The 16731-nt window shown below is 55.2% G+C and overlaps 1 protein-coding gene across 1 annotated transcript in view; it reads left to right on the top strand.

Moving 5' to 3' along the window:
- Positions 1 to 358: 358 nt before the first annotated feature.
- Positions 359 to 16731, top strand: part of B4GALT5 (beta-1,4-galactosyltransferase 5) — a 32806-nt gene continuing 16433 nt past the window's right edge. Inside the window, exon 1 of the mRNA XM_014876067.2 lies at positions 359 to 614. Coding sequence (XP_014731553.2) covers positions 488 to 614 — 127 coding nt within the window. The 5' untranslated portion in view covers positions 359 to 487. The remainder of the gene's footprint in view (positions 615 to 16731) is intronic.

Genomic DNA, 16731 nt, shown 5'->3' with positions numbered 1-16731 from the left:
GACAGATTCCCTGGGGCCATGCCCGGCTGCCCTCAGTCACTTCTGAGTGTCTTGGGGCCGCTGTTGGCTGTCCCTTGACCACTGCCGGTGTCCTGGACCATTGCAGTCAGTCTCAGGGCCATTGTCGGGCGCCCAGATTCATTGCCGAACGTGCCGGGGCTAACGCTGGCTATCCCCAGGAGCATCAGTGGCACACCAGCACCACCGGGCCGGGTGTCCTGATCTCACCGCCCGGTACCCCGGTACCCCGGGCTGCTCGCGGGGCGGTGTCAGCGAGGAGCCGTCGGTGCGGCGGGGGCTCGGTCCGGGCCCGCCCCGCTCGCCCGCCCCGCCCCGGCCCGGCCCGCCCCGCCGCGGCACATTCATGCGGCGGCGCTGGGCGCGGGCGGCGGCTCGGAGCGGCCCCGGCGCGGCGCCTCCCGCCGGGCCTCGGCGCATGTGAGCGGCGGTGGAGCGGCTGCAGGGCGGCGGCGGCGCCGCATCGGCCATGCGGTGGCCCCGCGGCCCCCGCGGCGCCTGGCGGCTGCTGCCCCGGCGCTCGCTGCTGGCCGCGCTCTTCCTCTTCTCGCTCTCCTCCTCCTTCCTCTACTTCGTGTATGTGGCGCCGGGCATCGGTAAGCGGCGGGCCGGGGCTCGGGGCGGGGAGGAGGAGGAGGAGGAGGAGGAGGAGGAGGAGGGGGGCACGGACGCGCCGTCTGCCGCTGGAAACGCTGAGTAATCCGCGGCCGGCCGGCCCGGGGACCGCGGCATCCCGGGCCCGGTGTCCCCGCGGTGCCCGGGGCTGGGCAGCGCGTCCCCATCTCCCGGCGCGGCCGCAGGAGGAGGCGCTGCCCCGGTGCGGGTCCCGAGGCAGCCCCGGTGCGGTGCCCGGGTCCCCGGGAGGCGCCGGCCGCGCTCCCCGCGCCGCCGGGGCCGAGTGGGGAGCAGCGAGCCCGCTCCTGCCTGCTGCTCGCCCCGGAGTTTGTTTGGAAGTACTGGAGTGTTGTCCAAGTGCTTGTGATCCGAACGTGCTCCCTGGCGGAAATCCTACTCTGATTGTCAAGTGGGAAGATGAGAAGTGTGTATTTTAAAAGGAGAGTGTACTCGTTCCTGTGTTCCTTGTCATAGCTTCATGGGGAGCTGGAGAAGCGGTGTGTCAATATGGCCAGCACCCGGTGCTGCTGGGGCTGTCTGTCCATCTCCTTTGAGATACGGGAAGACTTGTGCCCGGAAAGCATCTGTTCTCTTCATACGGTGTATCTCGTTTCTGCGAGGAGCCAAGGCTCGTGGTTTGGCCTTCAACCAAACTTTGGCAACAATTTATTTCTATAGAAACAGCCCTTTCCAAAAAAATGAGGACTTTCTCCTTGAAATGTCATTGGTATTGCTCATGCCATTCCTATCTTGGACATCCCAAGGAGATCTCTGTGTGCTTTCAAGGTGACTTCTGTGGGTTTTTATTTACAAATGATGTCCCGTGGCTGCCTCTGGGCTTTGGGAGCCTTTCCCAGGGCTGAGTAGGGGTTGGCTGGCATAGGAAGCTCTGCTCGTGTCCTGGGCACATCCCAAGTGAGGTTGTGCGTGCTGAGCCTCGCCATGGTGGCCCAGGGCTCTGCTGTCCCCATGGGCAGGTCCCCAAGCTCCTGGACACCGTCCCAGGGGCTGGCCGGGGGTGCTGAGTCCCCGTCTTGCCTCTGTTGCCCCCAGTTTCACACGGGAGGTCACGGGAGGCGCAGCCACCGCCTGCTCCTCTGTGAGCACAGCCTGGCCCAGGTAGAAGTGCACTTTTAGAAGGAAATTTCTCTTGTAAGGATAGCTTTGTTCCGATTTTAAGAGTATTCTGGTTAATTTCATGTAATTTCTGCATGGTCGCTGGTCTTAGAGATGGTGTGGGGTATAAAAAAGACTAGCTCTGTGCCAAGAGGCCTTTCCCTGTGTGGAGCTCAGATAACGTGGTCACGTCCCACCCCATGTTCTTGCTACCTGTGATGCCCAAAGAGGAGGCAGGGAAGTGTTAGTGGTCCCTGTCCCCACCCGCCCATGGATGTCAGTGATGTTCTGAGTCATCTTCTTATCAGGTGACAGAAGATTTGCTTCCTTGGGTTTTTTTTAATTTTCTTCCTCTTTCAGCCAAAAATATTTCATCATGAAAACCCAAGCCCAGTATTCCTGGGATGGCTGGGCTAATCCTCTCAGCACTTGGAGGGAGTTTGTTTTCAGGCTGAAGTGGTGAGTAGAAGCTTGGGAGAAGAGCAAGTGAGCTAGCACGTGAGCAGAGCTGGGGATTTGCATAAATCAACCATGTGCAGGTGATGGAAAGATGCTGTCAGCAGAGAGTTCTGGGGCATTTGTCCTGCCTGCTGCTGCCTCAGTGCAGGGACTGGGGCTGGGCTATTCTTCCATGGCCACTGAAGGGCCTGGAGGAAGCCTCTGTCTGTCCTGAGCCCATCCCTTGTAGGGTGTGCTGGGGAAGTGGCTGAAGAGAGATTTGCAGTTCATTGGTTAAACCACGGGCAGAAAAGTGATGAATCCATTCCTTGACTGTACCTCAGCTGAAAAGAAAAACAAATCCAAATAAATGGGACCTGAAGCTACAAGTGAGCTTGAACCAGCTGAAGTCTGGAAGGGCTTTTGTCTGCCTGGTGCCCCAGGCTGCTGGGAAGGGTCTGTACAGCCAGCTCTGCTCCTGGGGGTCAGCAGCTGGTGGTGGCAGGGCTGGAGCCAGCCTGGGCAGCATCAGCCCCTCTGGGCTGGAAACGGTCCTGTGGCAGGATGGCATCCCCATGGTAGGGTGTGCTGTCACCATGGGTAGGAGCCTGTCCCCAGGCCCCACGTTTGTGGGGGAAATATCTCACCAGCACTGCCGAGGCGTGTTGTGTTCAGGCAGTTGTGCACCAGTGCCAGGAGAAAACTGGGACAGTTGCACTTCTGGGTGCTGTCTCAGCGCATTGGTGTGGAGCTGGCATGCTTGTCAGCTGGAAAAGCTGGATAACTGCTCCTGGTGCCCTTTGGAGATGGGGAAGGGGAGCCCAGCCTGGGTTCTGAGTTGCCTGCCCAGTGCTGGCCTGATTTGCTGTGGTGTTTGGCTCCTCACAGCCCAGGTAATCCAGCAGTCTGCTCCAGGCGGAAATGCAGAAGAAATTCGTGTTTACTGTCAGCAAATAGCCATGCTCGGCTTCTGCAGGGAGTCCAGGGCTTTTTTGCCTTGCATTTGTGTCGTGCCTGGACTTAGGTGATGCCCAAGGTAGCTCCTCATTCCTGTTCTTCACCAAGGTTTCCTCCTGCAGAACTGAAATGTTCTTGTGGCCTCAAGTTTGTGCAGAGCAATCCAATGTAAACAGCCAGTGCTGCCTCCTTCCCAGCTCTCACATCCAATACCCGTCTGTCCTCGCCACACAGCGCCCTGGCAATGACACTGCTGGGCTCCCATGGCCCAGGTGAGTGCCAGGAGCAGCCGGTGGCACAGGCACAGCAGCCTCTCCTCGCCCCCCTCGCTGCTCCCGGCGCTGCCCTGGCCGGGTCATTGTGTGGCTCTGTCTCATCGTGGCCATTGTGTGTGGGATGAGGTGGCCAATTGTTCTGCAGCCATGAGCAGGGGCAGCAGTGGCTGGAGGCTGCAGAGCTGCCCTGTGTCCTGCTGCCCTCGGGGCCCTGCAGCAGCAGGTACAGGGGGATGCTCGTGTGGAGGAGAGGTCCCTGTGCTCACTGTGCCCAGAGCTCAGGGACCAGCAGGGCACAGGGCTGCTGGGCTTTCACTGCAAGAAGTCACACTGGCCTCACCTTGGATAAAACAGAGCTTGGCACTGGGCAATCAGTTTTGTCCTGTTGTGGAGGTCAGGGGGCACCTGGACAGGTTATTTTGCAGGGTTTGTTCTTGGCACTGAGGCTCCTCCCAGGACAGAGGCCATGTCCTGCCCTTTGTGCCTTCCCCAGATGGGATGTGGAGAAATGGGCTTGCCAGAGCCCCTCTGTCCATGCCCAGACCTCGTGCCCATCCTTGAAGCAAGGATGATGCAGGCACAAAGAGTGTGCTGACTTGGAGCTGGAACACCTCGAGAAGCTGTTTCTATTTCATCCTATCCTCTGCTTCTGAATTCATCCATGGGATGTGGGATCATCCCTGTGTGTCCTGTTTTCACATGGTAGTGGCTCATCCAGCTTTCCTACAAGTGTCTGGTTTTATTCTCCTTGAACAGGGCCTAGGAAATTAAGGGAATTTCCTTCTGCAACTGAAAGCAGTAATGCTTTTTCAAGCTGCAAGTTATTTCATCTGGATACCTCTAACTGCAACAGTGGGAACTTCAGACCTTGGACTTGTTTCTGGTGTAGAGGGTGGCTGCTGTGTGGCTCGCAGGGGCCTTCCCTGGTTCCCAGGCAGCAGCTCTTGGCTTTTCCTTTGTCATCTGGATGGATGCTGGAGCCAAGCCTCTTTATTTAATTTTATTTTTTTTAAACTTAGATTTCCACAGGAGTCGTACTTGGTTGAATCTGATGCAGGAAAATAACATCGAGAATTTAAATTATTGGGTGAAAGATTGTTACCTTTGAGAGAGAGCTGTAATTCAGTCTGGCTTTACTTCCTCCAAACTTATCAGGAATTGCTTCCAACCAGTCATACGGGGCATGAAAGTAGCACCACTAGCCCTGAATTACATTTATGGTGCAAGAACTTGATTTTGCTAGGCAGGAGGGCTTTGAAGCACTGTTCTGTCAGGCTGTGTGAGTAGCAGAGCAGAGCTGTGGGGACCAGCAGCTGCTCATTTGTCACTTTTGGAACAATATTGTATCACCAAAGGTGCCTGATCCAGTTTGGTCCTTTAATGCATCAGCCTGGCAAATCTTAGCACAGAGGCGTTCTGGGGGGAAATGGCAAAAGATTTTGCTGCTCCCAGCTGGAGGGACTGTGGGGAGTGGTTGAGGTGCCCATGGTGGTGAGGGACAGAGTGGTGGCCAAGGTCCTGGGCAGGGGGGTGGCACAGTGGGGCAGAGGGCTGCTGCTGCTCTGCATTCTGAGCTCTGCTGTGGGGATGGGGGCACAAGGAGCCTGGGCAGAGTCAGCAGGGCAGGAGGGGGTGGCAGGGCAGAGTCCCCAGCCCTCTCTGGCCACGGTGGGTGCTGGTGCCCAGCCTGTCCCAGCAGGACACGGTGAGTGAGCCACCATGGCCTCGGCTCGGCCGGGCAGGGGCTGGGTGCTGCTGCCCTGCTGGGTTTGCCGGGTGCCTGAGAAGGGACAGAAGGTGAAGGTGCAGCTCGGGATAACGAAATGAGGTTTGTGCTGTCGTAGCCCTGGCTTTCATGTCCAGGGCAGCACGAGCAGTGTGGTGTCTTGCTGTGGAACACGGGCAGCACTGCCCTCCTTCACTCTCTCTGCCCAAAGGATCTGCCAAGCAGCATTTCACAGCCTGGCTCCACAGCGTGTCCCACTGAGGATATTGCAGTCCTTGGATCTGACAGTGATTGGGGTTAGTAAATCTTCAAGTGGTCCTTGATACAAGAACTGGAGCTCGGGATCTCCTGTGCTACAAGCAGAAGGAGACTGGTGGCAGCTGTGGGAAATGCTTTGGAGTTCCTTTGGCAGCACCACGTTCCTCCAGCAAAGAGGCTCCTACAAGGCAGGGCTGGGGTGGGGAGCAGCCCTGTCCCACCCAGCTGCTCCTGTGCCACTGCATCCAAGGTGCTGGTGGTGCAGAGCGTTGGTTGGAGACCACCTCGTGCTCAGGGCTAACAGGTTGCAAGGTTTCTTGGAGGGAGATGAATTACTGGGTTTTCTTTGCCTATAAGCACCTGTGCTGTTTGTCAGGCACGTCTGGTCTGGGTTATTTTGCTGGTGGCTCGCTGGGTGTTGCAGCTGCAGATGATGTGAAGAGTTCATGTTTCATCCGTGTGTCTCTGTGGAAGCTGACTGGCAGACACAAATCTTCCAGGTACTGGTTCGTTCCTGCAAACTGAATGCTTCAAAACTTCAGTGATCTGTAGCAGAGCAGACCTTAAAGCAAACCCACCCGTGCTGTCAGCCCATGGTCTTCAAGGGTTTGGGGGGCCAAGGGAGGCCAGAGCTCCAACAGGGGCTCAGCCCTTCAGGTGGCTGCTGGCTCTGGTGGAGAGAAGGGCTCTGACACTGCTGCTTTATTTCCTGAGCTGATCTTCTGCCTCTTTTCCAGGTGGACTCATTAATTGCATTAACTCAGGCAGCATCTGCTCTGCAGGGTACAGTGAACCCCCCTGGGGACCAGTGCAGGGAATGGAGATGAGCAGTGTGGGGAGCTGTATGTTTGCACTTGATCCCGTTTGAATGCTGCTACAATTGATGGATTTGAATATCCAAGCACATGGAGTCTTTAAATGCTTCCTCTTAACTGAAATTTCTGGGGAGCCTCACAAGGGTGGCAGAGTGGTGGTGGCATGGCTGATGTCCTTTGGCTCTGTCCTTGTCCTGTGGCAGCACTGAGGGTGAGGGGTCTGGAAGAGAAGCTGATCTGCAGCTGTACAGAGCAAGAAAAGCCTTCCCTGAACAGTTTTATTTTTAAAACATCATTGTCACAACACAATGTGTATATTTACTTTGACAAAACCTTTGCTGGGTTATTTTAGTAAAGTTTATTTCCATACAGGCTTTTTCTTCCCCATTGCATTCAGACTGTTCTGCCTGTGGTTTTGGCTGGCAGCAGTTGGAACACGGATGCTTTAGGGTGGTTAATGTGTGTTTGAAGCTTTTCTAGCACTAGCTCTAAATACCGTGGGGATTAGTCCTGTTTGGAGAGATAGAGGAGAAAATGTATAGTGGACTGTGCTGTTGAAATGCAAGATAAGCCCAAATCAGAAATTTTTGAGAGATGGTGTTGGGTGTGGTTTTTTGGGGGAATGTGAAATAGATAACATGAAAACCACCAGGGCTTTCAGCATTACTCTGGAGCTGCTCTTATTTTGAAAGGAAAGGTGGATTGGAAAGCTGAGGGTGATGTCAATGCCCCGCAGGAGAAGAGCCCTGGGCCATCCTCATCTGCTCCTTGGAAGGGTCCCAGGGGTGGCAGCAGGTGACACATGTCACCTGTCCTGGTGGCAAGGGTCCTCATGGGTGCAGCTGTGGTGTGCAGTACGATGGGCAGGGCCGGGGGCTCCTCCTTTCTTTGTAAAAGGAATTTCCTGGGGCTTGCTGGTCTTGCTAAAGTGGAGGAGGGACCTGGGGGGGAGGTGTTTCGGGGATCCACCGCGCTTTGTAGTGACTGTGGGTGTTTTTGGTAAAGCCACAAGCTTCAGTGAGCCTCATTTGACACTTTGCTTTCTCAAGGTGTGCGAATGTTTCTGCAGGGGTGACAGAAGCTCGGTTTCAGCTCCTGCCTCTGTCCTGGCGGGGGAGGTGAGGGGTCAGGGCTGTAGCTGAAAGCGAGTGGTGACGCTGTGTGTGACTTCCCAAAGGTCATTGTCCTAGGTTTTGTTTGAGGTGCAAACCCAGCGGGTTCTGCCCTTTGTGAGCCTGCAGGTGTGTTTGGCATCCTGGGCTGGCACAAACCTCTCTAGAGCCTTGTCCTGAGCAGGGTGCTCATCCTGGGGCTCCTCTGGGGATGCTGTTGGGGTGCTGGCCAGCCCTCCTTGCAGCTCAGGGGACCCAAGCTGGGGTGTCCATGTCTGTCCCCAGCTCTTGTGACAGGGAGGGGGCTGCTTCCAGGGGATGGGAGTTCAAATAGGGCCGTGCTGTTTTCCCTGTGGTTTGTGCCTCAGTCTCCCTTGCTCTTGCAGCCTGTGCTGTTTTCCCTGCTGTTTTCCTGCTCCAGTGAGCAGGCACGTGCCTGTGTGATGGTTGGGCTGTGTGTGAGCCAGCCCCTGTGAAGCTGCTCCCTCCCTGAGCCTTTCTAATCTGAAAGGTAAAGGCTGGGAACTAATTCCGTATGGAGGATGGCACTGCACGCATAATGGAAGGAAGCAAATACAGGCAAAACAGCCTGCACTGCTGTGGGCTGGGCTGTGGTGTGAGCAGTTTGACCAGTGCTTGTTTGTGTGTCTAGAGAAATTTATGGCAAAATAATTGATTGGTTTTATTGAATACTATTGCCATACAAATTATCAAAGGAGACTCTGTAACCTGTGTTGACACCTCCTTTGCTTTGGAGAGACAGAATGGGGACCAGGCTGGGCTGAGAGCTGAGCTGTGCTCATGCCCTGCTGACAGGGGCTGGGGGGTTCCTGCACTGGCAGCACAGGCTGGCAGGGACCATGGGTGCCTGTGACACGAGTGCACACTCTTGATTGATGGTGTCTCCCCACAGCAGCAGCTTGGGAGCAAGGATTTTGGGTGGGAAGTGGAGAAGATGGCCATGTGAACACTGAGGTTTATAAATTGCCTCCAAAAAAACCTGTACAAAGCAGTTGGAATAGAAGAGGAAAGCAAACACTGCAGTGCACCACGTAGTCAAGTGCAAGCAGATATTTTTCCCCTCTGTACCCGGTAGGAAAGGGAAGGCATTTCAGCACCTGCCTCGGTGCCCTGTGGGGCTGGGAGGGACTGTGGGCTCTGCCTCGGAGCCCTGGGCACCTCTGCCCTGGCTGGCAGGGCTGGGATGCAGGGGGGAGCTGTGGGGAGCCAGCAGGCGATGCACAGAGCACAGGTAAATAAAAATAAACTGCTGGAGCAGCTGTATGCCACAGCAGGAGAGCCCAGAGCTGATGGGAAGGAGCCCAGGCCGTGCCCAGAGCTCATGCTGGTTTCTGCAGCAGCCTGAGAGCACCGTGGATATTGAGTTCTGTCAGCAAACACGGGCTTCCCTTGGAGCTGGGGACCCTGGAGGGGCACAGGGTGGCCCCCCCTCCTGCAGGAATGTGAAATGCTTCCACACATGCAGCTCACTCTTATTCTGCAGTCATTTTTTTTCCCCTCAGTGTTTTTCCAACTCATGTCTTGCTGCCAGAGTCCATATTAATAATGCATGACTTTTTTTTTTTTTTTTTTATGGTGCTTCCTTCCCGGCGTCCCTTTCAGCTGCTGAGTCAGAGAAGATTGTTATAGCAGCAACCTCTGAAGCAGTGAAATGCCCCTGCAGTGCTCAAGTGCTGTCATTTATCATCCCAGCTCCTCTGCGGGCAGCCTGTTCCCTTGTCCGGCTTGGGGGGAGGATCCCCATGCCAAAAACCCGATTCCTGTTACAGCAGCTGGTGACTGGCGAGCTGAGCTCTGCTCAGCCTTCCTGGCTACTGTTTGGTGAAAGCAGATATTGCCTCTGTTGGCTGCTTTTATTTTGTTTCATTTGAAGTCCTGTGAGGTTTTTTCCTGATCTGCCTGAAACTGTGTTTTGGGATTATGCCTAAGACTTTTTTTTTTTTTCCCCTCCTTACTAATTTTTAAATATTTTTTTCGTCCTCCCTGCACTCCCCTCGAGATCTATACCTGGGATTTTTAGGGTAATTGGGATAATAGAAGCCATATAATGTGTTAATGGCGTTAAATTAACTTAAAATCCTTCCGGTAGCTGATGAAACGTGCCTGGCTACAGCAGGAAGGGTTGGAGTTGCTAATGCAGCATGGAACAGAGATCTGCAGGGCTCCTGCCTCAGGCTGTGACCAGCCCCCCGTGGGTCACCTGCATGCAGAGCCAGCCCTCACCTGCTGGGTCTGAAACCTGCAGGGAAATAGGGAGCACAGGGAATTTGTCTTCTAAAGATTTCAGTAACACCCCCACTGTAATCTCAGGAGGAGATCTCTCCTGTCTCCTATCCCACTGGAATTTGGGGTGGGAGTGGGGAGGCTGGTGGGGTGTGGGGTCACAGCCCCAGTGCTGGGGAGCAGCATCCTCATGGTCAGAGCTCAGTGCTCTGCCTCAGCAGGCTGGGAAAGACTCACCTGTAAATGTGATCCCAGAGCCATGCAGGAGAGGATTGGGGTCACCTGGGGAAGGAAGGTTTCCTTTTGCCAGACTGCCAGGGTTCCCCATGTCCTGCCGTGTGTGCACCCACAGTGGTGCCTGCTGTGGGGAGTGCAGGGAGGTGTGGCACCAGGAGGGAAGTGCTGCTTTTCTTCTTTCTCAGCAGGAGGAACTGGCCAGAGCACCCTCAGGTGAATGTGGGGCTGATGTCCTGGCTGTGCACCTGCATCTCACCTGGGCCAGGCTCCTGGCTGCCCTTGTGGTGTGCTTCCCTCTCAGCACTCTCCTGTTCTGCTGAGGCTCCACAGTGCTGGGCTACTGATTCATTCCTCCCGAGGAAGGGAAAACTGCTGTGGTGTGAAATTCCCCCAAAGCTGCAGCACATCCTCCTTCCATGATGCAGCCTGGCTCCCTGCTCAGGGTCAGGGATTTCTCTTTTCCTGTTTTTTTTGTTTTTATTTTTTTTAAGGGTTTTACTGGCTGTTGGGCCACCAGTGCCCTGGGGGCACCTTCCTTGTACCTGCCAGCTGGGAGGGGGCAAACACCTTCTGTGGGTGCTCTTTGTGTGCTGCAGGGGAGGCTTTGCAGGAGGATCCCGTGAGCTCCTGCATCTTGAGTCCACAGGGGCTTGCTGGAGTGGCCTGGCTGTGGTCAGCAGCTGCCCCAGTGCTGCTGCCTGCCTAGGCCATGCCCCAAGGGACACCTTCCCACTGCCACAGCCCCACTTGCCCTGGGGTGGCACTCAGTGCCACCCACAACTGGTGAGACGAGCAACTTGCTTTGCAGCTAACAAGATTTAGGTGGATTATGCTATGTATTTAATCAAGGGCTAAGCTGATTGCCTTATTTGGAATGGATCAAAGCCCTTGGAAATGCCAGCCTGGAGACCAGCTATTGAGTGGGAGCATTGCTCAGCCTGTGCCTGTGTGGCAAGCCATGCTTTCGAAGAAGCTGGAGGTTTAGCAGGCAGGTTTGACCAAATGCAAAACCAGACTGGGGAAGTGTGAGGCCTTGGGGAGGCAGGAGTGTGAGAACACTGTTAGTCATTGACCAGCATGGAGGATTTGGGGGGAAAGGCTTCCTTTCCCAGCTTTTAGCTTGAAACCATGTTCCCAGAAACATAAAGCTTCATGCTGACAGCTAAGTGAGATGCTCTGGCATTTGGCAGTCAGGCTTCCACTTTCTAGAAAAGCAGCTCTGACTCTTATGGCTCTGCAGCAGGGACCAGACTCTCTCTTGCTCACACAGAGAGCCCCACATGTCCCTGTCAGCAGCGTTGGGCTCACAAGGACCTCTTGTCCCCTGGCCCCAGTGCAGCGTTGCCCTGGTCCCTGCAGGATTTTGGCAGCAGGGGAGCTGCTGCTGGTTGCAGAGGAATGGTGCAGGGGCTGTCCCTTGCTGCTGCCAGCCCAGAGGCACTTGCTCCTTGCTGTGGCCTTGGCTGTGCAGAGGGAGCCCACGGTTAGGAACTGTCCCTGTGGGCAGTTTTAGAGTTTAGAGTTACTGCCCAGGGTCTGCCTGCAGTGGCAGGGTGAGTGCACTGTCCAGGGTGTGTGGTGTCCCTTTCCTGCAGGGTTGGGGTTTTGCCACGAGAGCTGTGTTGGTGCTCTGGGGTGCCCTGTCTCCATGTCTGTGAGCTGTGAGTGTGTTCTGCACCGCTTCACCTGCGTGCAGTGAGATGCTCCAGTTGAGCAAGTGTTGAAAATACACTGGTTATTCAAATTACCTTCTCTTCTTCTTAAAAGGAGAAGTTTATTCGAGGAAACAACCTCTGTCTTGCTGCCATTTGATGCAAGGGTGTCAAACACAGGTGACAGCTCTCCCTCTCTGTGAACGTGACTGTGGGCACTGCCTGTAGAACTGAGAATAACCCAGCCAAAAGCCTTGGCTGGAGATGGGTACGGGCAGCTTCTGCTTTGAGGTGAATCAGGCTCTTCCCAGGAAGCAGCAGGTGCTCCCCACAGCATCACTGCTCCTTCCCTTTGTATAAAGCAGCCCTGGGACTCTGCAAACATCTCTCCCCTCTGCCTCTCAGACCTCAGTGTTTTTGCCTCACTGTCTGCTGCAGTGGGAATAACCCTGGAGCAAGTGCAGGGACGTGCTCTGTCACATCCTGCCTGAGCTCTGGGCCCCTTGTCCTGCCTGCCCCATCTCTCTTGGATGTGCCTGAGCCCTGGTGTGGGGCTGGCAGAGCGTCTTGTGTGACAGCCAGGTGTACAATGTTCCATGTTTAATTTATTGCTAAGCAAACCTGCAAATAAGGTGCTGCCTCTGTTCTCTTCCTGCCCAGACCCATTATGCATCACCCTAACTCGTATGTGGAGTTCTAGGCAAGGATTGGTCCAGCATCCCTTTGTGTTTCAAAGGCCTGGGCAGGTTTGTCAGTGTGCAATCTCCCCACCAGCCTGACTTGGGCTGTACAAATGCTCTGACAGTTTCTAGGCTGCAGCAGCAGGGTCCCTGCTGGTACCTGGCCCTGTGAGGCAGCTCCAGGGTTGGTTGTTGTGTGCATGGGAAGGGCTGCAGGGCAAGAGCAGATGGAGGGAGCTGTGGCAGGAGGGGGGACAGGAGCTGCCCAGCTTCAGGGTGTTCGAGGTTAACCCTGCTTTCACCTAATTAAAAGAGAAAAACTCCTGTTAACACAGTGATTGTCCATTCTGCTGTGCTGCAGAGCTGGTGACAGAGCAGGCTCAGGCTGGCACCGACCCTTTCCCCACCCTGCCCTCCCCCAGCTGCCTCCCCTTCACACGTGGGGTGTCCCCCCTTGCCTGGGGAGGGGTCACAAATCCCCAAACATCTCGAGATGCTGCCAGAGAGCAGCACAGCATTTATAGGGCTGCCAGGGGCTCAGCCACACGGGGGAAGGGGCCAGTGAGGGAGGATGGCCTTTAGCTGAAATAGCCTGGGGAACCAAACACAACCTGCACAAATGGGGTGACTTGAGTGGATGAATTGGTGTAAGCTAAAATCTCATTACCCAGTGTGGAGGGAATGGCTGATGCCTTGGCAGGAGGAGGAGGAGGAGGGTGGCTGCTGCATTGCTGTGAACTCCTGCCATGCCCAGTGAGTTGGAGGTGCTGGTGGTACCAGCCTCAACCAGCTCCTTCCTGGGGCCCCTGGGGGCTGCTCTGGCCCAGAGGAGCCCTGCCCTCTCTGCCTGCTCAGCTCTCCTGGCTGTTCCACCTGGGAGCACTGGCCTCCCATTCCTGATGTGTTTAGTTTTTCCAGGTAGCTGTATGTTTGACTCGTGTTTGCAGAGCTCGGCTTCTGGCTGCAGACAGGCTGGAATTGATTAGTTTATTATTTTTCCCCCTGCTGCACATATCAATGAGACAGTGGTCAGAACCCTTGGCAGACACTCAAGTCTCTTCAGGAAACTTAAGTTGCTGCTGTGTGCAAAGAGCTTAAAGGTGTTTCAGTGGGAGAGAGGGAAGAAAAGGATGTTTGCTGTTCCCTCATGTGCCCCTGTGTGTGCTCATCCCTCCCCAACCATTGCAGAGCCAGATCAGTGCTGGTGGCTGGGGCAGGAGGAGGCAGTGATGGAGAGGGACGGGCAGGATGTTTTGTGCCCCATCTCCACAGCCAGGTCACAGCCAGCCCCTGCCGGACTTGCCCCAGGTTATTCCCTGTTGGTACAAACCCAGCTGAGCCTGCTGGGGTGGGAGTCGGGGCTGTGAGGTTCCTGTCCCTCCCAGGGGATGTCCCCTGAGCCCTGGTGCAGCTCGGGGCTGTGCAAGTGCTGATCCCTTGCTGAGCTGGCTGGCTCAATATCCTTGTGCCTGCTTATCTGGGATTAATGTGTAACTCGCTGGCAGTGCTTGGGCACAGCTCGGAGCGTGGTGCTGTGGTACAGGGTGGTGCCAATCTGCTCCCTGGCACCAGGGTGTTCTATTCCCCTTCCATGATAAGGGTTAGGGTTTTCCTGTGCCTGGCGCCAGCGTGGCCACGCTGTTGGTAGGTGTTGGCCCTGTCTGGGAATGAGGGACGAGCCAGCAGAGGAGGAGAGAAGGGCAGAGCTGGGGGCAAGCCACGAGCCCGTCCCTGCACGGAGTCTGTGTGTGCCCAGCCCGGGGTCTGGTCCTGAAGGGCACAGATGGCACAGGTCTGTGGGCTGATGGAAGGAAGGGTTTTTTCTGTTCATGGCATCCCAAACAGACTCAGCCACTGCTTTTCTGCTGATACCTAGGGAGGTGTCACACAGGCTGGGATTTGATGAATCTCTTAGGTGTTAAATGAGTTCATAGATAGAGGGATGATTTTTTTTCCGGTGAAGTCATTCCCTACACTAATGGAATCAGTTAATTTATTTACAGCAGCTATATTACCAGTTTGCTTGTCAGGCGGAAGAAAATCATATAAAAACGTTGTATATTCCAAGGTTACATAGCTCTCAACAAAGCTAATAAATGTCTTAGGATGTCAGAGTTCTTACAAAATCCCGTAGGTAATGGTCTGTGTTTTGGAAGTTCAAAGTTGCACCCTCTCTCTGATAGCTTTTTTGCTTGTAATAAAACACAGCAGCTGGAGAGGCCATTCACAGTGTTGCCTTTAATTATTGCAGACAAGAACAACTCTGTAATCTGACAGTGGAGGCCAAGCTGCTGTGGGTCTTAAATGGCACTGCATGGTGAGAGTACCCTTGGCAGGGAGCTCTGAGCTGCTGCCTTTGAAAATCTCGGACAACAATCATCCCACGTGATCGAAGAATTCCAGCTTGGAGAATTTTTTAGGAGTTGAAAGGGCTGGCAAGTCAGGCAGATGCATAGTGTGGAGGTGGGGCTGTGGCTGTGCTCCTGGCATGGCTTCTTTCCCAGGGCCTGGCAGTGCCCAGAGGAGAAACCACAGCAGGGCCAGGCTGGGCTATTGCTGCAGAGGGATCTCTGCTCGGTCTCCATGGTGCACATGGTGCTTGCTGCAGAGCAGCCTTTGTGCTGTCAGGGCTGAGGCAGCTGGGGGTGCTTTATTCCCACCTGGCATTGCAGAGATGGGCCTGTCCCTGGGCGTTTTAGCCCCAGGGAGAGGGGAAACAGCAGGTTCAGGTGAGCCCGGTGTCCCTCCCTGGGGGCTGCTGGGGTGTCCCCACCTGCCCTGCAGAGGTTGGGGACAGGAACGGGCTCGGCACAGGCCAGAGTGAGAATCCCTGCCCTGACTCTGCCCTTCATGCCCGTGTGGCTCCCCGGCATCGTGGGCGAGCTGGGCTGGGAGCGGGGCTTTCCCCGAGCTCTTTCTTTCGGAGAAGAAAAAAACAGGTGGAAATAGGACATGCTGGACCATGCCTGGATATGGCGAGCACAGCCCCCCTTGCCCGTGTGCCCGTGGCTCCCCCAGCCCGGCCGGGCCAGCCCGCTGTGGCAGCAGGGCACTGACCTGGAAGAGGCTCTCGGAGCCCCCCTGGAACAGCTCCCTTGCAGCAGACATGAGGCTGTACATGTGATAACCTTTTTTGCTCAGCCACGCTGAACTTGTAAAACATGCTTGAAAAATCAGGTCTTTGGTTTTTTTTTGGGGGGGAATAGCCAAAACAACAGAACCTGTTCTTTTTTTCTCCATCGAAGCCAGGGTGTTAAAACTCCAGACAGTGCAGTTTGTGGTGAGTCAGTAGATCCATTACTCTTAAGTTGTTTTTTAACAATTTCCAATTCTCCTAATTTGGAAGACTAACAAATTAATGATTTCAAAATCTATTTAACTGGTGTTTGCTGTATACAGAAATTTTAAATCCAAATCCCACCTATTCTCTGCTGTGGTCTGATTCTATTCTAGATTGCTTCCAGCTGGTGGAGGATAGCACTGGTGGAACTCCTGTTGACTGCATTTCCTAGGCAGCACCTCTCCACATGTCCCCATTTTCCTGCACGTCCTGTGACTGCCTGTTTGAGCAGGATGCCCAGGCTGGTGGCAGGGCCTGCCTGCAGTGGAGGATTTCCTTTGTCTCCTGCAGCTGTTCCAGTTCCCATGGCCCAGGGGATGAGGAGCTGCCCATGTCCTTCCCTGCCCTCCCGCTTCAAGGACACCACTGGGGAGGATCTGCCTGATTTTCCTCTCCCTTGCTTGCCCAAGCGTTCACTTAATTCTTATTTATTATTTTTCTTAACAAAAGCTCTCCCTCTGTTCATCCTGCTCCTACACGAGCACTGGGCTGAGGCACTGGGATTCCTGATGCCTTCAGAGGGTGTCCAGGATGCAGGAATTCCCACTCCTTTGTCTCCTAATGAACCGAAAGAACAAACGCGGAGCTGTGAGTGTTTGGAAGCGTCAGTGTTTGCTGTGGTAGCAGCAGCCGGTGCTGCCAGCCCGGAGCTCGGGTCGGTGTCAGCTCCTGCCCAAGAGCCTTTGATTGCTCATTTCGTGTACGGGTTCGTGCTCTGCCTGCACCGCAGCTGCTGCCACAGGATGCTGTGGTGCTCCTGGGGAGAGCAGGCTGCCTGGAGCTGGGCACGGAGGGGTGGAAAATAAACAGGACATGCAATATGTGCAATCGCATCTCCTGAGTGGCAATTAAAGTAGGAGAGCCTGAATCTCTCGAGGAAGGGTAATATTTAACTTGGGCAAGGGCTGGTTGTGCTCTGTGCTCCAGCCTGCACGTGTCACTGTGCCCTTCCTCACAGAGAGGAACTGCAGCAGAGACCTGCATTGCTCTTGCGATGTGCACAGCCCAGTGTGGTTTTACAGCCCCCCTTGGCTTTACTGCCCTGGTGCACAGGTGAGCTGTGTGCTCCTGTTCCACGTGCACGGGGCTGGCTGCTGCACGTGTTGGCAACAACCCGGGGCTCCATCCCACCCGGTGACCCGGGGCTCCATCCCACCCGGAGCTCAATCCCACCCCCAGCCGTGCCTGCTGTTGGGGTGCAGAGCTCCTTCCACGGCTGCTTTGGTGCTGCAGATGTTTTATGAGTTC

This window comes from Sturnus vulgaris, chromosome 17 (genome assembly GCF_052056855.1).
Source record: "Sturnus vulgaris isolate bStuVul1 chromosome 17, bStuVul1.hap1, whole genome shotgun sequence".
Classification (NCBI taxonomy): domain Eukaryota; kingdom Metazoa; phylum Chordata; class Aves; order Passeriformes; family Sturnidae; genus Sturnus; species Sturnus vulgaris.
This window is presented reverse-complemented; position numbering and strand designations above follow the sequence as displayed.